Below are 25,422 nucleotides of genomic sequence, written 5' to 3' on the forward strand. Positions count from 1 at the left end.
CCAAGAAATGACATCTTAACATATTTTACACATGTTTGCCTTCCTTCTCTTTATTTGATTAGATTTTAATTCGATGGGTGCCACAAATATTTAATGTTAAAATTATGGAGACCCTTTTGGCTTTCATCCAAGTTCAGTTCACGAGGTGCACATTTTCTTAAATTTTGAACGTTTGCAAGTGTTGTAGAGGTTAAAGGGGAGGCCTTGTTTTGCACTCGTTGGCGAGCTTTCAAGTTCTCCACAAGTCCCTTGTAACTCTTATTTTAGGTATTCTTATTTTCATTTTTGCAACATTGGTCTCATTTTGATTAATTTATTTTGAGTTTTAATTTATATTATATATACATATATTTTAAATCAAATTTGTGCTTAAAAAATTCTTTTTTAAGTTATGTTTAGATCTACATTAGTTCAAATTTCGAAAGTATCCCAGCGTCTTTTTTGTGTTGGGGGCTTTATCGGGTATGCTGGGTCTTCTCACCACGCTAAGAAAGGCTTGCATCACAACCATAATTTTCAATCCGACTAGTGAAGAAAAATAATGCATGGGTCTTAAATTATCTTTTTGCAAGTCATAGTGTTTCCCCGCTGCGTTAAAAAAGGTGCGCACGAGGACTTAACTTTATCACACCGTGCTAAGAAAGTCTACAAAGGGCCTACTCGTTATGTCGGAAGTTTCACTTACGAGTTTTGTATGCCACGTAAGAAAAGCATGCATGGATTTTGCTCGTCACGCCAAACTCGTTCTATTAGAGATTTTGGAGTTTTAAAGGTTTTGAGATTTATAACTTCAGGTGTGTAGCGGCGAGGACGACATTAATGAGACAAGGCGAGGTGATGCTTGAAATAGTTTTTTTTTTCTTTTTTGGTTTTTTTGCTTTCTTTTTTAAGAGAGAGAAAAAGAGAGGGATGGAGGGATTTCTCTCTTTTTAGAGAGGGAGGGAAATTATTTTCTCTCTATGTAGAGAGAAATAGAATGGTTGACGGGTAGAAATTGAGAGCTAGCGGGAGAAAATGAATTATCTCTTTCATTTTAGAGAGAGAGAGGGGAGAAGAGAGATGTAGGGTGGTTGGTGTAGAGAGAGGAAGGTGGCTTACTGAGAGAAAGGTAGTTTAGAGAGAGAGAGAATATGGGAGAGAGTGAGGTGGTGAGGTAGAAAGGTTGGAGGAAATGAAAGGAAGAAGAATGAGAATAAGAAGAAAATGGAAGTGGAAGAAGAAGAATAAAGGAGAAGAGAAGAAGAAAGAAGAGAATAATAAGAATAAATTGAGGAGGATGAAGAATTAAGAAAAAGGAGAAGGAAGAAGTATATGTTGAAGAGGAATGAGGAGAGAGGTGGCCTGCAGCTAGGGTGGTGCAAGCGGTGGTCGGTTGAGAAGGTTGACAGTGGCGTGAGGTTGTGTCAGGTTGGCTTGCCGGGTTGCACAAAAGAGAGGAAGAGAGAGGGGGCATCGGTGATGTAGACTCGTCCTTAGTCCATTTCGTTTTTAGAAGTCCGTCGTGTCTTTTATGGGCGAAGGGTATAGGCTCCCTATATCTTTTGCCCGCATCAATCGGGTGAGTCTCATGTGAAAAGAAGGGAATTAGGGTTAAAAGAGAGGGTGTCGGCTACTCTGTTAAGTGAGATGAGGGAATTAGGGTGAGTGAGGGATTTTGAGTGTGTGAGGTGCTGGTTTGGGTAGTTTTAGGGTTTTGCTTTTTTTTTTTTAATGATTTTTGCTTTTCTTTTTATTTCTTATTTTGAAAAGTTGCTTCATGACAGCTGAAAGACAAAATGTCTTTTTCTCTCTTTTTTATTATATTTGATTTGAAATTATATAAATATATAATGAACTTAAATATAAATATAATTTCAAGTAATAATAAAATTTATTTATGTTAGTTGTGCATCGATTTTCCCCTCAAAATTTTGTCGTTTGTGCATGTTTATTTCATTCTTGTTTCGTGTGCGCAAAAATTGATTTTTGATAATTGAAAACCCTGACCAATATGAGTTTCAATCTTTTAGCCGTTTTAGCTGTTTCTAACACGTTAGAGCTATTTGTTTTGCAAACTGATAATGTTTCGGCAATTTTGCTTTTGGTCAATGTTTTTTGGACAGATTTTTTGTGACGTTGCTTTCTTCATTCATCATTTTGGTCATGCGTGGTTGACTCAATCCTAGAGTTGGTAATAGGTCAACATTCATATGTGAGGTCATCATTTTTGTCATGCATATTTTTGGATATTTCCTACTTTATGCAAAATGCTTCTACAGCCAGAGTTCAAATATTTCTTACTTCATGTAGGCATTCATACAGAGGTTCCTTGAAGCTTAGCACTTAAACACCACCATTTGTTGCAACTACTGGTGGCAACAATCATCACCCATTCTCAGTGGATGGGGTGACAGTATTGCTGCCTCCTTAACAAATATGTGATCTCCAATATTCCACAAATTCCAAGGTGGTAACCCTGGCCATCCTCCCCTTGCCATGACCATTGCCATGTAGAAACACTTCCATTGCATGGGATGCTTTGCTCCCTTGTTATCATTAGATGGCCTGCCACTTTACACTACTAATACTGGTATGATGCCACTTGTTGTCAGCAACTACCAATCGCTTAGTCGGAGGGGGTTGGTTGCAACATCTCTTATGAGGCTAGGGCTCCAATCCATTGAACTGTTAGGATGATGTTGATTATTCATGTTTGGGATGCATTGGAAAAATTCAATTTAGGTTGGTTGATCCATGTTAGTCTCAAATTTCTCATCTCACTCACCATTCATGATCTTCTCAAATCATTAGTTTTGGTGCAAATAAATTCTGAGGATAGCATAATAGGGCATCCATGCTCCGTCTAGTTGAGGGAGAGTTGGTAACCGACTCCCCTCATGTGCCACTCAAGGCAACATGGCATCCCTATTGCTGTAGGACCACGTGTTCACTGGAAACCTAATAGCAACGAAAGGCTACATAAATGAATTACAGTCTTTGCATTACATTTTAAATCTGCATGATATGACTTTCATTTTCATATCATAATATCCACCAATAACCTTTTTAATGCTCAGAACACTAGGCTCACTCAATAAATATGCTGTCATGTGCTTATTTTAACTTTTGCATTTCGTTATTTTTTGCTGAGCTAAGAATCTGAGAGATTGTGTTTTGAAAAGGCTGCCCTCTTGGTCTAACTAGATTAGGCTTTTTGAAAGCTCTATTAAGTTGATTTCAACATGGGACTCTTCTTTGGAGTTGAATTCCATTGAAGCTTTGATGTTTTGTTGTCTGAACGAATGCATGAATCAGCTTGAAGGATGAATTCCTTGCCATCCACTTGATCGAATGTGGAGTGTTTTACGCATCCAATGCTAGGGAATTATTAATATTTCCAACACCAAAGCAGGTGTTTAAATATTGCCTGTACTTAGCTTTGCCTTTATTCACCATATAAGATTCTACATGCCATAGTAAGTTTTGATAACAGATGCCATCCGAGTCCGTGTCACTCAAGTCCATAACAAGGCTTTTGCAAATAGGGAAAGCTTACGAATTTATTAGCAAATCTTTTCCTGAAAAATAAATTTGCTTGATCTATGTATTTACTTGTGGATACACAACCTATGTGTCCTTAGGGTTCTTTGAGTATGCAGTAGCATCAAACTTACCCTCTTGAACTAAGTTGATTTGTGCATCAGAAAGTACTCTTTGGAGCTGAACCTTGGGGTGCTTTGATGGTTTCTTGGTTGAGTGTGTGCATGGATCAGCTCAAACGATGAAATCCACACCATCTACTTGATTGGACGTGGAGTTTATCAGGCATACAACACTAGGGAATTCTCTTCAACACAAAAGTAGATGTTTAAATGTTGCTTACTGCACATTTGGTCTTGTCTTCTATATCATGTTCTACATCTTTTAGTATATTTTGATAACAAGCCAATGGAGAGGTCCATAATCAGCCTTTTGAAGGTAGAGCATGCTTTGAAATTTATTTGCTTTATTTTCCTTTAAGACATCCTTGCTTGATCTATGCATGTATTCATACTGGATACACAATTTTATGTGCTTTTATGGTTCTTTGATCATGCATTATATGCATCAAATGGTTTATAATTTATCATTTATATTGCACGATAATTGATTTTTTTAATAGAATAAGACTAACAAAATTAGCTCAAAGCTAATACATAAATTATGCATGTGGTTTGAAGCGTGGGGATTGTTTTGATTTTTATGTGGGCTTCCCTTTTGTTTCTGATCTTTGCATTGTTAAATGCATCTTTGATGAAGGATCATTTGATTATGAAAGCTAACATAACATCATCAGTCTACGTGGAGTGCGACAGAAAAAAGTGAATTTTGCAGTGTCTTGCATTGTTTCCATTTTTAAAGAATTTCTATTAACTATGACAAGCACATATTTCTATGAAAATCTCTGCAGACATTAAGCACTCGAATTCATTCTTTTGCTAGATTCTCCTGCAAGGGCATTTCTATGGAATCAAAAGCGTCAAGGCAGGTTCGTTCAACATCAGCCCTACAGTCCATTTATGATGGCTGTAATGAGGAACTGGTGAGACCATGAGAATCTCCTATTTCTGAATTAAATCCTTAAACTTGTTTAGTATGGTTATTGTAACCTTCAAATATTTATGATTATTATAAATCGCTACTGTTAATCCATTATAGAGATTAGAGCAATATCTTTTCCATTTCTATGGTTACGTGCATAATGGCTGTCTAAATGTCCATCTTTTGATGTTTATACTACTACAACCAATATGTTTCAAGAATAGGAGCGAACCTTCATTTACTTTCTATTAAGTTATTTGGGGGCTTTTGTACTTTATTTGCTATAAATAGTGTGAGTTACAAAGGCCAGAGGTGAGATTACACTAAAATGTGATATCAGCAGAAATAAAAACGCCCTTGCTTGCATTCGCACGTTAAGTTCATCATAACCTTCTTGCTAGTTCTCTTTAGGTGCTGTTGTTTATATGTGATTCACCTCTTACAATGCAATAAAAGCAATTTTAGCTCCATAAAATATTATTATTCGACTTTATGAAGATGATGCTCCAATGAAACTTACCAATATGCAATAAAGACAAATGTGTTTTACTTGGCTCCCTTATTGCATATGAGCAAAAGAAAAATCAGAGAAATGAAGACGCTCCAGAGAAAAAAAAAAAAGAAAAGAAAAGAAAAGAAAAATAGCTCTCAGAACATGGTCTGATAAGAGACAGATCTAGCGAGCAGATATGGCACTAATTACGGAAAGACTTTTAGCAAATTGTATTGTGGAAACCATTCAAGAATGTCCTACCAAACACGATGGGTACATATTCTATAATGGTTTATCAGCAAATATAAATACATTGTTCACTTTATGAGGAATAGCTGGCGTCAAAATATTTACTAAACTCTTAGACTTTTAGGTATGAACTAAAACATTCTTTTTCAGCATCCGATATTCTCATAGTTGAGGTGGCAAATGTTTTCGCGCAACTATTTTCCTCATTTGAAAACTTTGCAAACAATTAATTATTAATACTCAACTTTTATGATTTTTCTTTTGTTTGCTAATGAGATTCTCAGTAGCATTTTCTGAAATAGTTTCATATCATACACATGTTTACCAACTTGAAGCTTCTAGTGTTGAGCTCACGCGCTCATGCTCTTGTTGTTGAAGGCTGCACATTGCTTGATGAATATCCATTGCATTCTACTTACTGAATTACAATGATAATGATGAGCTAACTTCTAAAAAGAATGATTTGTCGGTGCAAATCACAACAAAAAATTGAAAACTCACCTAAGGAGAAAACTGCATGAGTCATTTTTGCCGATAATATGAAAATGAAATGCCTAATTGCGTTAAAGCAATTATATACACCATGGGAGAGAAATTCCTTCCACTCAAGCAATTTAATGCCTGCCATAGTCCCCTGTAATAGCATAGCCGAACAATGACATTTAAACAAGTATACAGACATCATGTGCTGCATGTTCTGAAAGGATTGTCATTTATTTTCTCGCTAACTTTTACTCCAGAATAAAATGTTGAATTTGAGATTCATCAAAGGTCTTTTTCCTCATCATACATTAATTAGGGTATTTCTCATTCCATTAGGTGCATTATTTTGAAAACATTTTTCAAATTTAGTGACCAACATTTGCATTCTATTCATTTGGTTCAGCTAGTGCTGCATGTATGCTAGTTTATTGCTTAATTGAAGAGCCTTCACACATTTGAATGTAATTAGCCTGTTGTCTTGTAAGAGAAGAAGACATTGGATTAACATGGGATGACTATGATATAGTCGAACTGATGAGGACATCGGAGATCAACGGCTACAATCTTGAGCTATTTATTTATATGTTTTTGTACTAGTTTATTTCATATTATTATTTTTCCCTTTATACCCTTATGGGTGGTCATGTAGTGTTGTAGCCCGAAGGGCATTTCAGTCTTTGTTATTTTTCTTCTCATGAGGCCTATTTATAGGCTAGTTTTCTTGTATTGGGAGGATGATGATGGTTAATGAAAATTTTTATTTTGGATCTCTTTGTGAGTTCTAGAGTTCTCTTTGTGAGTTCTCAAGTGAGGAAAGCCTAGGAGAGGCTCAAAGCAATGCCCAACAGCCCCTTGGTGGAGCTTTTGGTTTTCTACCCCATATCTTTTCTTCTTCTCTCCTTTTTCCCCCTCCGAAAGATCTCTTTCAGTTTTCGTTCTCCCTCCCCTCAACCTTGCCGCCGCCCCATTGGCCCCCACAAGCCGCCGACGCCCAAACATACACCACCCGCCGGCCATCCACCCGTCCCCCTTGGCTCCGTCCCCCCCTCTAGCCGCCGGCCTTCCTCCATGAGGTTTGAAATTTGAAATTTCAAATCCCCCATGAGACATAATTGACTTTCCTTAATTAAATCCTTGATTTTTGGCAATCTTCTTAATTGTGTTTCAATTCAAATTTGAAATTCAAATCAATTCTCTTGATTGCCATGCATTAGGAAACTTCCCTAAATTGAAACCTGAAATTTCCGTTCATAATCTTTGATTAAAATCTGTCATTAATTGCGGGCCCCATTTTATTCATTACCAAGCCCCTTTCTCTCTCCTTATGGCCGGCCACCTCACCCCATTGATTCTCTCTCTAATTGCCACCTCATCACCTCTTAATTACCTCCCCTCTCAAACATAATTTCAGTTTATTTCAGATTTCAAATCTGAGATTTGAAAATCCCTGAAATTCTGCTCCACAATTGGCTGTCCAGATTTCTGGACGGGTTCTTTTGCTGTCTCGAATTTCAGGATCTGGAAAGCTGCTGTTCTGCCCTTTCGAATTCCCTGTTTTGCTGTCCTGAAGGTTCCCATCTACCGTCCATAGATTCCAGCAGTCTTCACGTGTTGTTTCGCCAACCTGAAGACCTCCTAGTTGCAGTCCATCGAAGATCAAAAGCTATCCAGCCGCTTGGAAGGATTCCCACCCGCTGCCCAAGGATTCTAGACCAAGGTTGGTGGCTGTTCTCCCCTCAGGAGTTGCCAAACAGCTGTCCACAGTCAACCAAGAGTTGAAGGCTGCTGCCAACCATCTTTCAAGCATCCAGACCTTGCATAAGAGGTCTACATTATCTTTTCATTGGGTAAAGCTCTTCTTGGGACTCCTCTCTTATGTCTTATCTTCCTAGTTTACTTTTCGTTTATGGTTATTAATGGATTCATGAAGATCATGTCAATTATTCGCCGCTAGAACTTAGTAATAGGAAGAGTTGTGTGAGGGATCTTTCATAGACTAATCTTATTGTTAGTATTGGAATTTCTCGTTGAAACCACTCATGTATGCAAAGTAAGTCTTAGTTGACTATTTAATGATCTCAACCTCTCGCATGTGTTAGACCTTAAGCTATTTTATCACCTTAATGTTATCTTATCGTTTACATCAATAGAGGATTTTGCTTAACATTGCTCTCTCATTGCTCTCTAAAATTTACAAGTGCAAACTTCCTTAAGCAACTCATCTTTCGCATGGATTGTTTCACATCACGAACGTATTCAAAACAAGTTAGGTACATGGTGTTCTAACAGTGAGGCCATCTTTGTAGATTTCTCAGCAACCGAAACAAAATGCTTGTTAAACAAATCTCATCTTGTTAGTCCATATGGTTTTTTGCATCGTGCTTTTCATTTTAATTCTTTTTGGTATTGTTGATATAAACTTCTCTGAAGCATCATCTTTTATTTTTTATAATCATTTAATTAGAACTAACAATTACCAAGTGCTTTGGTCTTGTTTTGTTGTTAATATTAGAATGAATAAGCAATAATATGTTGAACTATTTGTTAGTTGCTTGGTTATTAAATCAGGTCTTGGGAGGCTGTCATAAGATATTCGTTCTTATTGCATTGACATATCACAGTTTTATTTTTTTGAACATTTCTTTCCCCAGGATGAAATGATTGATGACTTCAGGGTATCACCATTATGCAATAAGAGTGGCACATGGGCTTATAATACTAAAGCGACTCTTAAATCCAGAGTAGGACCAGTGCCTCCATATTGCCATGAGGATCAAGTTGATAAAATCACTTTTACGGGAAAAGATTTTGATGCATGCTTATTGGCCTCAAATGAGAAGCATTCAAATGGTAACCTTCATTATGGGATCCTCTTACGTTTTTTTTGAAGTGTGTTCGACAGTATTGAATCATTCTATGGGCACTGCGCAGAGCAAAATGGAGAATTTTTCACAACTTCCATTTTCTTCTTTGCTGATACTCTTATGTTTCTATTCTGTAAAGTTACATAAATTTAGGATTACTAGTTTTATATACCATGTAATGTTTTTTAGATTCATGGCTGCAATACTTTCTATATTTGTTATGTTAAATTGATATAAATCTTAAAGCAGAAATAAGATTAAGGGTGTAACTCCTTGATGGTGATCCCATAATCTGGGAAGGCCCACAGTTATGCAGGGTGCCTGATGACGAATGGCCTAAAGTACCAGGATCATAGTTAAAAAATCTGAGAATTTCTAAATTGATATGCAAAATTATGGAATACAAATAAATATTATCTAGAATACTATGATATTTTTATAGAATGCTAGGCACAAAAGATCAAGTTCACACATTTTTTCACCGTCACCATTAGCTTAGTCTTAATTTGTAGATGACTTCTTACTGTTTACGACTCTTTCTTTGTTGGATAACATTTCATTTCTTTATTTTGGCATTGGTTTGCTCCAGAAAGCAATTGATTTTCTTCCCTATATTGCTACAAACAACAATCTATTTCTATGATTTTGGTTTGAAATTAATAGTAGCGACAACAACAAACCAGACAATTGCTAGGCAATAATAAGTTTGCAATGCAGAAACAAGCCAACAAGATAGTTGCGAAGTAGCAGGAAGGCACCAACAAATAGTAGTCAAGAAGTTAAGCAGCAACAAACAACACTACCAGCAAGGCAACTATTAAGTATTAGCGGCTGTAGTAAAGTGCCTGATACTATCAGCTACCAAGACCACCAATATTTGCTATAGTAATGGCTAGTGTTTTCGAAGCGTCAAGCTCAATGCCAAAGAGTTCCTTTTTGCTTTATTGTACATGGTGCAAAGCACAAAAATAAGTGACATTTTTACTAACTACTATCTAGTGCGTTCATGACCTGTGTTATATTTACATATACTAATCGATGTAATCATTTAATTAATCAAACAAAAATCACATCGTGTGATAAATTTTTGGAAATATATGTTACATTCAATATGCATACTTTTTTAGTTTTTTAAAAGGATAAAGAAAATATAAAGAATGAAGTGATGAAGGAATAATTAAAAAATAAAAAAATGCTTGTGAGATTGAAACCAGCTGGAGACAAAGAAGTTGAGGTAGTTTGAAGTGAGAGAGAGTATGAAGATGAGGCATTAAGAGTATGCAGATGGTACATCAGTAAGTGTTCTTAAGAAAAAGCTTGTGTGTAGAAGTTATTAGCTCTGGCAATGAGAAGTGTATAAGAAAATTAGTGGGTGAGAGAGTGTGAATAGGAGAACCACCATGAAATGACTAGCTTTTACATGCACAAAACTAATGAGCAATTCCTTGATGACTATGAGAAACAATAAGCAGAAGTGAACACTTTTGTCTTAGTTATTACAGCATGTGTTGAATTTAACCATGAAATATGGACTTTGGATTTTTCTTTAAGCTGGAGCCAAGTACGAAGTGCTACGATGCTATACTTGCATTTTATTGTACCTGCTACTTTTGTGTTTATGTATCACTTAACGCATATAGTAATCATCTAGTAAGCCTCTCTTCTAGTCGTGGATAAAGAAAATTGTTTCAGGATACACAAGTTGGCCAATTTCACGTGTTTTGTGCATCCGCCTTTTAAAGTTTGTTTGAGTGTAGGAGCTCAAACGCATGCTCACATTCTTGCCTACCCATTATTGTTATGAAGCAATACTTTCCGAAGACTGGCATCTTGTGACTTAAATTTAATAAAATCGGTTTAGTTTGTGATATTTATGTTTCTCTGACTGTTCTGCACACCTTATTTTGAGAGATTTAGAATCACAACCGTATAATTGCAGACTTATTTTTCTGATGTCTGATAGATAGCTTTGGATATTTGGAAAAGCAATTCATTGGGAAAAACTATGATGCTTCATCTCATAATCAAAGATTTTCTTTTGTGGGACATCCCTTCCAGAGCTCCACTACCAAGAAGTTCGAAAAATATGAAGCCTCTGACGTGGGTGTTAGAGATACCTTTCTAGGAAGCAGCAGGTTAGTTACATCAATACTTTTATCTGGCTAGATGAATATTATCGTAGTGATGAGCTTATCTGGAATCTAGGAATTTGTGGGAAGGGGGCGAAATATTTGAGGCTTCAGGTACTACTCTTTCCTTATTTGAAATAGTTAATGCAGTTTTCTGAAGAATTGAAGTATAAAGAATTTGTTCAGGATATCATCATTATCACCCTCCTTATCACAACTATTTGGAATTGGCTTTATGAATACTCATTTTTCATTCATTTATATTATGTGTTGCTTGAGGTTTTAAATTCTATTCTTTGTAAATCATTTTGAACTACTATTCATATTACCTAAGTTCTGTCCCTTCTCATTCTAATCCTTTGATACTAATTTCATATATTTATCTAGTTAGTCCTTTTTATTAAGATTCATTGCACATGTCTAAATCATAGGTTTATTCTCATTTACCTTTATCTTAAATAAATCTCATTTCAACTATTTTTTTAATATAATCAATTCTTAATTTATCCTTCATAATTTTCCATCGCACTCATGTTAATGTTATTAGTTCTGTGCTCAACTTAGCCATCAACGATTTTCTTACTTCTCAACATTAGGATATATACAACATTGCTGATGCAGTTTTATAAATTTTTTCATGATACCCTTTTATCGCATAGGGCACTTTATCATTTTAACAATTCAATTAACTCTAAAAATTATATACTCATTCATATATTTATTCTTTCGTATATTTGATCCAAGACATCTAGACATTACATTATCTTTGATTAATATTGATTGATAATTATTACTATCAATCCCATTGAAATAACGTTACATACCTAATCTTTGTTAATACTATTTATAAATACTCTATCTTCTACTCATTTTCTTTATTGATTTAATTTTTCACTTAGTTTGATGTATATCACACCAATTAGAATTATATTATTTGCAACAATCATACATTAATATGCTTCACTTTGAATATATATTTTTTTAAGAATCTTGTTTAAAACAAGAGGTTTGAGAAGAAGAGGCTTGCTTTATTACATGATTTCTTCCATGTTTATAGATCTATACAAGAAATCTTAACACAAAAATAAATAATTACATAATAAATCTAATAGAATCCTTCCTAAATCAACTACCCGAACATGGAAAGAGTTTTGACGTGAGTCATGCGTTCCACGGATCATGCACTGTAGCTGTTGGATCTTATTTGCACTGAATGGATGGATTCTAACACTCCCCCTCAAGCTGGGAAGTATGGATATGTCATTCTCAGCTTGGCTATCATTATGAGAAAGACAGCATTATCCACTCCTTTTTGGTAAGGATATTTGCAAGTTGATCTTTTGATGGTAGATGGTTGATACATACAAGTCCACTGTCTAATTTTTCTTTTATAAAATATCTGTCAACTTTTATGTGCTTGGTTCTGTCATGTTGATCTGGATTGTGAGCTATGCTAATTGTTGATTTGTTGTCACAATGTAGTTTTATGGGTTTGTCCCATTTGATCTTCATATCTTTTAGAATCTTTTTTATCCATAGTACCTCACATATTCCTAGGGCCATAGCTTTATATTATGCTTATGCATTGGATTTTGCCATCACGTTCTGCTTCTTGCTTCTCCATGTGACTAGGTTTCGTCCAAGGAATGTGTAGTACCAAGAAGAAGATCTTCTGTCCATCGGTGATCCTGCATAATCAACATCAGTGTATGCTTCTAGGGTTATTTCTTGGTCTCTTCTAAAGAGAATCCTTTTTCCTAGGTTTCCTCTAAGGTAGTGCAATATTCTTTCTGCTACTTGCATATGGACCTATTTTAGATTTTGCATAAACTGACTGACCATACTGACATCAAATGTTAAATCTGGTTTGGTGTGAGAAAGGTATATCAATTTTCCTAGAAGTCTTTGATAAATTCTTTTATCTACATCTGGATTTTCTTTAGCTTCTCCCAATTTGAGATTCTGTTCTATTGGTGTCAGTGCTAGCTTACAGGCTAGTTTTTCTGTTTCTTTCAGAAGATTTTTAATGTACTTTTGCTGTGAGATGAAGATTCCTTTGCTGAAGTGAGCTACTTTGATTCCAAGAAAGTATTTTAGTCTACCAAGTTCTTTGATGTCAAATTCCTTAGTAAGAATTTTTCTTATGTTATCTTTCTCCTTTTCATTATTTCCAGTCAAGATAATATCATCCACGTACACTAAAAATGTTGTGACTCCTGAGTTTGAGTGTTTAAAGAATAGTGTATGGGCCCCTTGACTCTGTTGATATCCATTAAGCATGAATTTAGAGAATCTTCCAAACTAGGCTCTAGGTGACTGTTTTAACCCATATAGGGCTGTTTTCAACTTGCATACCTTGTCACCTCCAGATCTTTCTTTAAATCTTGGTGGTATTTCCATAAATATCTCTTCCTCCAAGTACCCATGTAGGAATACAGTTTTTACATCTAATTGTTCCAGATGCCAATTGTACTTAGTTTCTAGTGAAAGTAAGATCATGACGGTGTTCATCTTGGCTAAAGGTGCAAAGGTTTTCTGGTAGTTAATGCCATATGTTTGCGTATAACATTTTGCCACTAATCTTGATTTGTACCTTTCCAGTGTCCCATCTGTCACGACCCGGCCCGATTAGCTCGCAAGTGCGAGGCGGGAACAGAGATTGGACATAAAGAAGATAAAAGAAACTTTACAAAACAATTAATATAACTCCAAAATGAAGCATCAACATAAAGAAAGAGCCACTACAATTTCGGAATTTCCAAACATAAACTTTTTCTTTTCTTTCTTTCAAAGATCACCAATCAATGGATTTAGTATTAAGATTACAAAAGATACAAAAGGGGATCCATAAGTATAACCTTTTCCTCTTACATTTTAATTCTAATCTTTCAATACAAAACACCAAAACACAAAAGAACCTGCCGCCCGTCGTTTAGCAAAAGAATCATCAATCATATAACAAGTTGTGCTCAAAGAAAAAAAACATACCTTTACTTCAACTTTCAAATGCTTAATCTTTCCATAACCTTTCCTTTCTTTCTTGTTAAAATATCATGCCTCAAGGGATAATCTCAATTGCATGTAACATGTGTATGAAACATTCATAATAGTTTAATATATGTATAACTATAACACCCGTCTCAGGAGTATCACTTGTACTGATCAGGTTCATATAAATTGGCCATTTCCTTTTCCATTGGTTCATAGGAACCACCCTTTTCCATGGCTCATAAGAGCCTCCTTTTCCATGGCTCATAAGAGCCTCCTTTTCCATGTGATACTTCCGCGTCAACATGCACATACATTTAGTATTTATATAACCATAAGAAATGCTTGATGTAAATCATTCTTAAACAATCCACTTGTATGTTTCCATAAAGAAAATGCATGCTTGATATGTTTATGTTTGCTTTTGCATGCAAGAGGAAAGACATGTATAGAATAAATAGAGAAATGAGCATGAGATCCATAAGTTGTACTTTTACATAAAGAGAACTTTTGCATTTGCATGAAGAAAACCTTTACCTTTGCTTTTAATGTCCATTACTTTTACAAAGAAGCAAGAATCATAAAAAGATATCATAATAAGCATGAAGGAGTTTATCATTTCTATGTAAATGCAATGAAAGAAAGGTTAGCTATTATTTGTAAAAACTTTCATTCCACCTACCTCAATCCGTGTCCTCCTTTCATTTGTCCGATCAACTCTTTCCCTCCACACGATTTATATCTAAAAGAAACATTTAAAGAAAAACATAAGTGACTAGTTCCTACACAATAAACTAAACCTTAATTCTAAAGTAAATAAAGAGATGCGTATAACATTTTGCCACTAATCTTGATTTGTACCTTTCCAGTGTCCCATCAGCTTTGTATTTTTATAGAGAATACCCAGTTGCAACCAACTGGTTTTTTTCCTTTTGGTAGGTTGATGATTTCCCATGTTTTGTTTATTTCTAGAGCCATTTCATCTTTCATGACATTTTTTCATTTTTCATCAGATAAGGCATCAGATAACTAACAGATAGCCTTAATTTCTAACATCTTTGCATAGCATATATATATAACATCCACGGATCATGCACTGTAGCTGTTGGATCTTATTTGCATTGAACGGTTGGATTCTAACAAATCTTTGGTGCCAATTCTATATAAGATAAACTCAATTTTGATTATTAATGTAATCCAATATATTATAAATTTTATGCCATTTTGAAACTGTTTCTAAAATTAGTGAGTACTTTATCATACATATTTGTGATGAGTTCATTATGCTTTTAAAACAGACCTTTTCTTGTCTGAATGTGCTCCAAATCAATTGTTGTGGCACTCGATCACATGTCTCTTCTCAAGATCAATAAAAATCATATGAAATTTCTTTGATCTCTCATATGGATATTATGCATGTTTATTTCTTTTTGGTTTCTACAAACTGTGCTCTATTTCTCATGTTATTCCTTTAGATTTTTTTTAGCAGTTTTTTATTTGAGCATATAGTTTTTAGATATGACTTTTTTTATTAGATTTAAATGAGAATTTGACTCTTAATAGGATACAATGGAGAAAAAAGATTAATGTAGCCGACCCCATGTAGTGGGATAAAGGGTTGACTTTTTGTTGCATATAGTTTTTAGATAAGAAAAATCTCAAAATAGTTTTCAGACTATTCATGTGTGGCCAATTTAGTTACTCTAAATCACTCTCTCAAAAATATAAAATTGATCCCAATTTAGTCCCAAATGGATCAATTTTATATAGTTGAAAGATTAAATTAGAGCAACGTGATACTCGGGGACTTTAATGGCCATATATGAATAGTTGTGGGACTATTTTGAAGTTTAGCTCGTTTGGGGATTATTTTGAAGTTTATCCCATTTTTGGACATTTTCCTAGTAGCTTGTCTCCAATAGTCAAGTTTTCATTTCTTTCTAGTTACCCTGCTTATCATCAAATTTATTTACCAGTTTTTAATTGAAATTTAAGCAATGACATGTTTCATTTATCTAACTTACTATGATGTAGCACATAAAAGTTCTTTTGTATGCCTTGTTAGTGATAATTTGCAAAAGGAAGGTGAATTAGATTAGCATATCCTGAAGAAGGCAAGAAGGAATTACCCACATTTTGTGAGGGCCTTATTATCTAGGGTTTGTTTACCCATAGGTACAAAACCCTATGGTTAATTATTCCACATGATAACGAGAAAATACTTTTTAATTAAGGTTGGTTTTTAAGACACCAAATACTTAGCATATAGTAGCGCAGTAGCTTCAAAGATTTAAAATTGGATTTTGGGATTTTCTAAGATTTGAAATTTATTACCGTATATTTAAAGCAGTCCCCGATCAATATCATATGGTTTCGTCATTCCAGATTATTATTGTTCTTTGTCTACTTAGTCAGAGGAGGTAGTCGACCTAACTTAACCAAAGGATTCTTGTCAATAGCCATGGGTTGCATCGTGCAAGAGTACCTTGTAGCCTTGGGGTGAATGTTTATCTATGGGGACGGATTTGAGTTCACTTTAGCTAATAAAAGGCTTTGTGCTCTATCATATTTACGATTCATTATTCAAGGGTTTAGAGCCATTGTGGAACATACGAGCTCTGGTTGTGACCATAATTTAGTGGTATTAATTGACTGTGAATTTTTTCTTATAAGAAGTCTTGAAGACCTAATGTTAACGTATAAAATCAAACACTCCGGTTAATTCGATGAGTGTTAGTCCGGAGAATTTGTGTTTTAGCGAGTGAATCTTTCTTATAAGAGGTCTTGAAGGCCTAATGTGAACTTAAAAAACCACATACTTTGATTAATTCAACAAGCGCGAGTCCTGAGAATTCATGTTTTATTGGGTGACTCTTTTTTATAAGAGGCATTGAAGGCCTAATGAGAATGCATAAAATTAAATGATCAGGTCGATGCTACGACAGTGTAGTTGTTTATTGGTTAAAATTATGTCAACTCCGACCCATTCAAGGAGGAGAATCGGACTTGAGCTTTGGTTCACTTTGACCCATGCAACATTCTCAGGCAAGAGTTTAGGGGTGTAATGCATTTGTTAGAGCACATGCGGGTATTTTAAGTTTTATTTTAAATTATATGTGCGCATGTTAGTCAATTTGCTCACTTTTCAAAACGATCGATTTAAAACCCTTTTATTATTTTTACTTCGCGCAACATCCTCATATGTCACACTAGCATATTTATTGCGCTCTTCAAGATACGTGGAAACAATTAAAAATTTCTTTTAAATGTCGTGCAAATTTTCAGTGTATTTGCATAATGCATTCGTAAGATGGCTAATATCTATTATATGATTTGCATAATGGATAATATGCTCATATATGATTTGCATGATGATGATGCATTTACACATTGCTTAGGATGCGTGTATAATTCTGATGTAAAACCAAGCTAGCCATGATTGGGCAATTTAAAATCTGAAATTTAATTTCATATTTTAATGTTTGGAGAGGAGGGAAAAGTTTGAATTTGAATATTCTCCAATTAAAGGAGGGAGGAAGGGTGGACCGACCCCTTGATGGGAATTTAATGAGGTGATTAAGAGCGGTTGCTAAGTTTGGAAATTTAAATTAGAAAATGAGATTTAGAGTATTTTCTTTTCAAAATTTAAATTAATTTGAATGGTGGAGCCTTTCCTAATTTAACCCATATATTTTTGGAAAATAATTTCAGATTTTAAAGAATTTAAAATCTGATTTTGAAAACTTTGATTTTGAATTGGGAGGGAAGCAAATTCAAAATTTATGGAATTAATTTTAGCGAAAAGGGAGGAGGTAATTGGGGAATTGATAGCTTAATTGGGGTTTTAGGGTTTGGGCCGGCGGCTAGGAAGAGGAGGGTTTGAACCGGTGGTGTGAGGAGGAGAGGAGTGGTTTTGGATTTCGGCCAAGGGGGGGGGGGGCTTTAATGGGCCTCTTAATTAAGAGAGAGAGGGGGTGGCCAAGAGGGGAAGGGGAGGGGCCCACATGCATTAAAGAAGATTGGAGGAGATTAGGGGATTTAATTGAGTTTCCAATCTAATTAATTTAATTTAGGAAAGAGAATTTAGTACAAATTATCTTTTCAATTTAAATTCAAATTTAAAAGGCCTTAGTTGGAGGGATTTTCTTAATATAACTTATACTATTTTAGGAAAGAAAATTTAAATTCCAATAGTTTGGAATCTGAATTTAAAAATTCTTCCTAATTTAAAATGCGTTATTTAATGGAAAACATCAATTTTGAGATTTGAAATTTGGAGGCAAATGACCGGGTATTGTGGCCGGCGGCTTGGAGGAGGGGAAGGGTTTTAGGGTTTGGGCCGGCGGCTAGGAAGAGGAGGGTTTTGAACCGGTGGTTGTGAGGAGGAGAGGAGTGGTTTTGGATTTCGGCCTAGGGAGGGGGGTGCGACTAGGAAGGAGGGGAAGTGGCAGAGAAGATAAACCACGAGCCCGGACACTTCCTGCGGCTGATATGTAATACTTTGCCTTCCATTAGGGACTTCAAATCATGAGCCTGGACGCTTCCTGCGACTGGTGGGTAGTACATTTCTCTCATCCAGGGACTTCAACTCTCATAAGAACTCTCAAAGCTCTTAAGAATAAGAGTGCAGAAATTTTTTTCTTAATAATCATCCCTCAAAAAAGAAGAGGGGGTTATAAATAGACAAAATACAATATTAAGATAAATGACAAAAGTGCCCCCTGGGGTCACATAGGCCTACTACCTCAAGTTAGGGTAAAAATGAATAAATAAATCAAAATATAAATAATAACTCAAAATAAAGTCGTACAATCATGGCCCGTCGATCTTCGGCTCATCTGATAAACTTTCATGGTCGGATGTCCTCATCAAATTCCTTTGCATGTTGTGTGGCGTGTATGCCTGCTGCATCTACATGTTGCGTAGTGTATGCATGTGATGTGTTTATATGTAGTGTAGTACCCGCACATGATATATTTTTATATTGAATAGTAAATATGCATGATGCATTTGCATGTTTATATAATATGCATGCATTGTACATTTATATCCTTCATGATACAAGCATATGATGTACATGCATGATACACTTGTATATTTCATTGTGTGCTTGTGTGATGTATTTGTGTGCTCCATTGTATGCTTGCATGGCATACTTGCACGAATCTTGATCCATTTGCATGTTTGCATGAATGTTGGTGCATTTGCATGCTCAACAATATGCATACTTGTTACTTCGTGCATTTGTATGGTGCACGTGTATGTTTTCGACACCTTTGCACTATACGATAGGGGGATGCATAAAAAACATTTTATTTTAATGATTTGATGTCTTATGCATTTTAAATGAGTAATGAGTGCAACTCGTGATGCACAACAATATACTATTTTTAATTTCTTTTCAAAACACATATATTCACGGGGTGTACGGCATGTTCACGAGGAAAATTTTTGAATAAAAAAAAATCTTTGTATCGACTCAGAAGTGTGCCCTCTCCCTAACCCCTACGGGGGGTATTTATAAGTTATTTAGGAAAAAAATTGAGAAAAAAAGTGTTTTAATGATTTTTCATAAATTTTTTGATTTTTTTTGAATTTTTTTGAGGCTGAAAATGACAATTTTCCTTTTTAAATTATTAAAAAAGGAAAATAAATTAAATAAAAAAAAATTCCTGTCCCCTCAGTTGAGACGATACTTTTGCTAACTTTTGCTAAAAGCGGTGATTGAAGAAAGAGAGGGGGATGGGGCATTGTTCATGGCCCCAGTGCACGCGTAGGCGTCGGCTGACCGACCTGCTTCCCAGTTTAGTCATTTACGCGTATTTGGGCCTGATTTTTAGCCCAAACAGTTTGATTTAGATGTTTTAGGGCCCCCAAAATCGTTTTTCAATATTCCACGCTCAAATTTTTGATATTTTTTTTGCTTCGATCAACAAGCTAATTTTGGGATATGCTAAAAATATGATCTAGGGTATTTTAGTTAGTTCATGACCCCAATGGTAGGTCCATATTGACGTCCAGGGAGAGGCTATGCCTTGTAATTATTTGAAAATTATAATTTTACATTGCAATAGTTTGAACGACTTAGGCACTTATTTTCAGACTCCACAAGTTTCGACATCCAAAAATATGAGGGCAATTGATATGTCATCGAAAAATGCCTTGATCAGACACGAATCTCAAAGCATATAGGAGTTGATAACCTCCAAAATTAAATTCGGGTCATCTGAACTCCAATTTTGACAAACTTATAATTACGTTGAATATCTCAAAGAGACGAACCCCATGACACCAAAATCGGTCCAATCCAAGCCCATATGGATCCAAATTGGGGGACTGAAGTACATTTGAAAAGTTTGAAGTATAAATTGGATGATTAAATGGTATCCAAATATAGTATGCTTATAGTCAAATCGAGCGAGTCAATGAGACGAATCTAACGAGACCAAGAACACTTAATTTTAACATCATTAAGGCAATGAAAGGTTGAATCATGAATGAATGCTCTATGATCAAGGAAATCAATATGAGCCATTTAATGGAGCACTCCAAAATTACCTTGAATCTTCTTCATATTTACAGAGCACACCACCACAAAAATCTATCAATAGACCCATGCTCTCTTCATGAAAGGACCCTTTAGCTAGAGATTGGAGAGAGTTCGAAGGCTTCAAGGATCCTAGAGTTTCACTCAAGCACCTCCACTAACGAACTTTCGTCGACTGTCGCTGGACCACTGCATGTCCTTCGACCATTGCCAGACCATCGCCAGACCACCGCTCGTTCGCCTACTACCGCAGGACCTCTTCTTTGTCGCCTACTGCCACCGGACCTACTCTTGGTCGCCCACCGCCGCCAGGCCTTTTCTCGGCTGCCTACAATCGTCCTCCGATCACCGCTGGACCTCCTTTTCTGCCGACTGTCGTCGAAACTTTGCCCGACTATTGAGCGTCGTTGGACCATTGCCTGTCCGTCGATCACCGCTGGATCTCTGCCTAGCCACCGAATGTTGCCGGATCTCCGTCCGGCTGCCATCGACACACCACTTAGATCACATTCGCCTGCCGACTGTGGTCCCACTGACCATCATCATCCACCGACTATGGTCCCTCCGACCTCCGTTGCTCGCCTACTATGGTCCCTTCGACCACCGTTGCCTGTCAACTGCGGTCTCTCTGACCACCATCTCCTGCTAACCTTGGTTCCTCCGACCTTCATTGCTTGCCGACTCTGGTCCCTTCAACATTCGTAGCCCGTCGACTATGGTCTCTCCGACCACCGTCGCACGTCGAATATGGTCTCGCCGACCTCCTTAGCCCGCCAACTACGATCCCTCCGACCACATTTGCACGCCGACTTTCGTTGCATGCCGACTCCCTCTAATCTTCATCGTCTGTCAACTATGGTCCCTCAGCATCCGTCTCCTGTCGACTACGGTCCCTCCGACCTCCATTGCCTGCCAACTACAGTCTCTCCGACTTCCGTAACCCGTTGACCATGGTCTTTCCTACAACCGTTGCCTGACTCCGATCATTCCGACCAAACGAACAAACCAATTCTCTCTTGAGACCAACTCTCATATCAATACATTCTTCCAACTCCCGCCATGTAATGTGCTCTATATGATGTATGTTTGATACATTGAGTCAAGGCCTTCCCCACGAAGAATAGCCTCATTTGTAATCAACAATAAATACTAGTAGAATCATTTTAACTAGGTCAGACCTCACGATTTTTCCCTTTTTCAAGGTTTTCTACATAAAAATCTTGGTGTTTTTTATGACTTTTGCATCCCTCTCTTTTATCTGTCAGTGTGCTGGATCTTCATACAAAGCTTCGATGCTAAATTTTATATCTCTACTGTCGTGAATATTCTCGGATGCAACAGTCTTTGTCCTTCAAATTTTGTATGAAGAGAAATTGTTAATGTACCCCTATTTTGAAGCTTAGTGAAAAATTTGATTTATGTGTTGGCATTGATGTTGGTGGATCCCATCGAACTATGCAAATTTGCGTGCTAAGTTGATTTCACATCTTCTCATGCTTTGCTTTTCACTCATAAATTATTGAGATTTCATTTCATTGGCTACATTGTTCTTAAATCTAAATAAAGCCTTAGTAACAAACAACTTTGCTTAATAATCAAGAGCAAGTTGTTTAGGAAAGTTCTTAATTAAGGAAAATTATTTAAGAAGGTTTCTTAAATCATGTTTAATTATTTAGGAAGGTTTTTTAAAATATGCTTAATTATTTAGGAATGTTTCTTAAATCATGTTTAATTATTTAAAAAGGTTTCCTAAATCATGTTTAATTATTTAGGAAGGTCTTCTAAATTATGTTTATGTTGATTATGAATGTTCTATTTATTTAGAAAGGTTTCCTAAATCATCTTTATGCTGATTAGGAAGGTTCTAATTGTGTTTTTGTGTTATAGGATTGTTTAATGGGGAGTTTGTCATGGCTTAGGGGAGGATTTTGTTGAGTTTATTTTCCTAGTCTTTGTTGTGAGTTCCTAGCAGCGCCTAGGGTTTGTGGGAGAGCTGATCTACCTCTTAAATAGTAGATTAACTATATCTTGTTTAATTATTGAAGGAGAAATCAGAAAATCAATCCTATCTTTGTGTTCCTATGTTGTTCTCTTTTATTTGTTGTTTTTACTTCCAAGACGTATCAAAAACTCAAAAGAGAGATGATCTTATCTTAAAGTGACCTTGTAGTACTTGAGCTCGCAGTTGCCTCGGTGGACTATATGATGGTTTGTCTATTTCTTGCTTTATTCATATATTTCTAGCTGTACAGTAAATCTTTATGATCTATTCAAGATTTGATTGTATTTTATGTTCACAAAAGAGTACTCATTTATCATATCATTATATTAAAGGGGGTGCTAAGAGGAATAATTAAGTTGCCTATAATATGGCCTTGAAGTCACGGATTCAAATCACATACCTCTCTACAAATAGGGGTAAGGAGCCGTACGTCAATTGCTTCAAATTGTATTGATGGAAAACCTTATGCGCTGGATAATCTATATTTGAGGTGCCTCATTATTCTGTGCCATGCTTGGAAATGAACTAAAAATTGTTTTATCAAAAGGGAGAAAAAAACTTTCTCAAAGTCAAACAAAGAAACTAAATGCTCAGCTAGGTTTTTGAAAAGGCAATTCAAAGCTATATTGGTTGGGTTTACGGGACTTCTAACAAAAGGGACTAATTTTTTTACGTATTTTAGAATAACAGAATTGCAAATCACACTATCATTTAGAGACTAACGCTTCATTTGGGACGACTTTCTTACTGCTTTATAAAGCAGCTTTTTAGTACAAAATTAAAATTTTTGTACTTGAAAGCTGCTTTAAGAAGCAAAAAAAAAAGTCAGTCCCAAACAAAGCCTAAATTGCATTTTACCATATTTTTAATATTTATCTTTTTTGGTGCTTACATGACAATATTTATTTGGAGGCCAGCAACTTCTGCACCTCACTTTAGGCATTCATCGTCAGAAAAAGAGAGCACATCGTTTATCTGGGAAAGGTATCTTCACATTTATATTGGAACCTGTTCATTAAGCATAATATTGTTGATGCTAGTGTTACGTTGCTTTTAGTGATGATACGAATGCTGATGGGATGTTCAAACTACCTACCTTGGGCTTTTTATCAACAAAACATTCTGAAGATTACGAAAGTATATTAAGGTTGACTTCCCGCAGTTACATTTTTTGTTAATCTCTATCTTTGTTTCATGAGAAATTCTTTATCAAGGATTTTGACGCATCCTGCTTTCTTCTGCTGACTTTGCAGCGAAGATTTAAACTCCAATGCAGGTTGGTCGTTACTCATTCTTGTTGTAGTTAAAGCTGAATGGTTGATATTGCCTCATTGTCGGTGAAAATCTTTGCAGCGAGGAAGAAAAGCAGTCTAAATTTTGGGATCCATTCCATGAAACTGGGGGAAAACAAAAGAAACTCCAGTGATGAGTTTTATACGTGTTCAGGGGAAGGGAAATTTATGGAAAACTTTTCTCAAATTAAAAACATATTCACTGGGTTTGATGATGAAATTTGGGGAAAAAAAGAAAAGGGCAACAATGCATTTGAAAAGTCAGACGTTGAGAACATATTTTTACCGGGACAAGTTTCTCCATCTGATGACCCCTTCAACAACTTCACAATGAGAAGCACGACATCCTCTGGTAACGAAGCCATGCTTCGAGATGACCATTTTGATATGTTCCCCCCGCCCCAGTCCAATTTTAAAGTTCCTTTTGAGTGCGAAGGCACGAATAATTTCATCAATCAGAATGAAATGTTCGGAAAGAAGATGGCTTTTGAGTTCAATTCGCAGATACCAATGAAGCCTTCAACAAAAGCTAAAAGCTTCGGTCAGTATTCTTCAAATCGTGGAGACTTCTTCAAAGAAACTCATTGTACTCATCTGCCTAAATATCAGGAGTATAATGAAGATAGAGGTAGTTCTGGAAAGCCACCGGTAAAGGACTATGAAAAGAGATCCACATCTTCAGGAAATGCTGAAAGTGCCGCTGGGGAAGAAACTTTGAGCAAAGTTAGTGAACATGAGGAATCAAAGAATGAAATTCCAGTACCTTTTGATAGTCAAAGGGTTGTAAATTCCCACGAGGAAACTGAAGTAATTCCAACTGTGATGGAGGAACTTCCTACTCAGATACAGAAGTATGTGCATAGTAAACTGTAAGTATTATATGCTTATAATGAATCATTGACATCATTTGGTATGTAATACACTCTTTGATAGCATTATAGCAATAAGGATCTATCGTGCTCCATTGTCTTTTCAGTAATCAATTTCAAGGACGTTCACCAGTAGCACCCCATCCATGCAACGAAGGTTCCTCAGTTCTTTCATTCTTATCTTCTTGTTGTTACTCTCATTTTATTTGAGTGACACTATTTAGATATGTCTAATCATTAAGATTTGGCTATAATGCTATCCAAGAATTATTTTTCGGTTTCTTCTTAAAAGAAGCTTATCTTTTGGCCTTGATTCTGTTTTGTAGAATCTAAAGCAACGTTAGAACCTGAAACCAAGGAAGTTCATAGTGAATGTGGTGGTAATGGTGACGCATCTTATCAAGTTATGCTTCAAAGCTATGTGCTTCAACTTCTATGTGTGCAAAAGGTACTCTTGGAAGCTTCTGAAAAGGATATAAAGAAGGTATAACGTAGCTTTTGTTTTGTTATTTCTTTTTTTTTTTTTTTTTTTTTGAAACTGACATAGTCAAAAGTTGAGTAATGAGCAACCATGAGCAGAATCATGGTTATAATGCAGTATCCATAGGTACCAATTTAATGTGGTATATAAATGCATCATATAGTTTGTCATATGAGTTACTCAACGAGGTATAAAATAAATCTTACAAAGAATCATACATTATTGATAGAATTATGTTAGAAATTTGTATGATTTTAGGCTTCGTTGGGTATGATTTTTTTTTTTTTTTGGCTTTATAAAATTACCATAAAGAAATTAACTTTTTAAAACGGTTGTATAAAGCAGTTTTTTGGTGTAAATTTTTTTTTGAAAGCCTAAAAAAATAGAGGTTAAATAAAAATTATGATTGTAGTATACAAAATAAAGCAGTAAGAAAATTATTTAAAACGAAGCCTTAGTATTTAA

General features: G+C 35.7%; 1 protein-coding gene across 16 annotated transcripts in view; it reads left to right on the forward strand.

Moving 5' to 3' along the window:
- LOC110107392 overlaps positions 1-25,002 on the forward strand; it is a 59,138-nt gene extending 34,136 nt beyond the window's left edge. For 13 of the 16 annotated variants that reach the window (XM_028696980.1, XM_028696981.1, XM_028696982.1 and 10 more), the window contains 10 exons: positions 4,462-4,561; positions 8,437-8,635; positions 10,613-10,784; positions 10,855-10,892; positions 23,218-23,299; positions 23,373-23,462; positions 23,569-23,591; positions 23,669-24,476; positions 24,584-24,633; positions 24,803-25,002. In XM_028696980.1, coding sequence (XP_028552813.1) covers positions 4,462-4,561; positions 8,437-8,635; positions 10,613-10,784; positions 10,855-10,892; positions 23,218-23,299; positions 23,373-23,462; positions 23,569-23,591; positions 23,669-24,476; positions 24,584-24,633; positions 24,803-24,966 — 1,726 coding nt within the window. In that variant the 3' untranslated portion in view covers positions 24,967-25,002. The remainder of the gene's footprint in view (positions 1-4,461; positions 4,562-8,436; positions 8,636-10,612; positions 10,785-10,854; positions 10,893-23,217; positions 23,300-23,372; positions 23,463-23,568; positions 23,592-23,668; positions 24,477-24,583; positions 24,634-24,802) is intronic. The other 3 variants (XM_020837641.2, XM_028696983.1, XM_028696984.1) reach the window with 3 other exon arrangements.
- Positions 25,003-25,422: the final 420 nt, after the last annotated feature.

The sequence above is a fragment of the Dendrobium catenatum genome, unplaced genomic scaffold (genome assembly GCF_001605985.2).
Source record: "Dendrobium catenatum unplaced genomic scaffold, ASM160598v2 fragScaff_scaffold_853, whole genome shotgun sequence".
In the NCBI taxonomy this organism is placed as follows: domain Eukaryota; kingdom Viridiplantae; phylum Streptophyta; class Magnoliopsida; order Asparagales; family Orchidaceae; genus Dendrobium; species Dendrobium catenatum.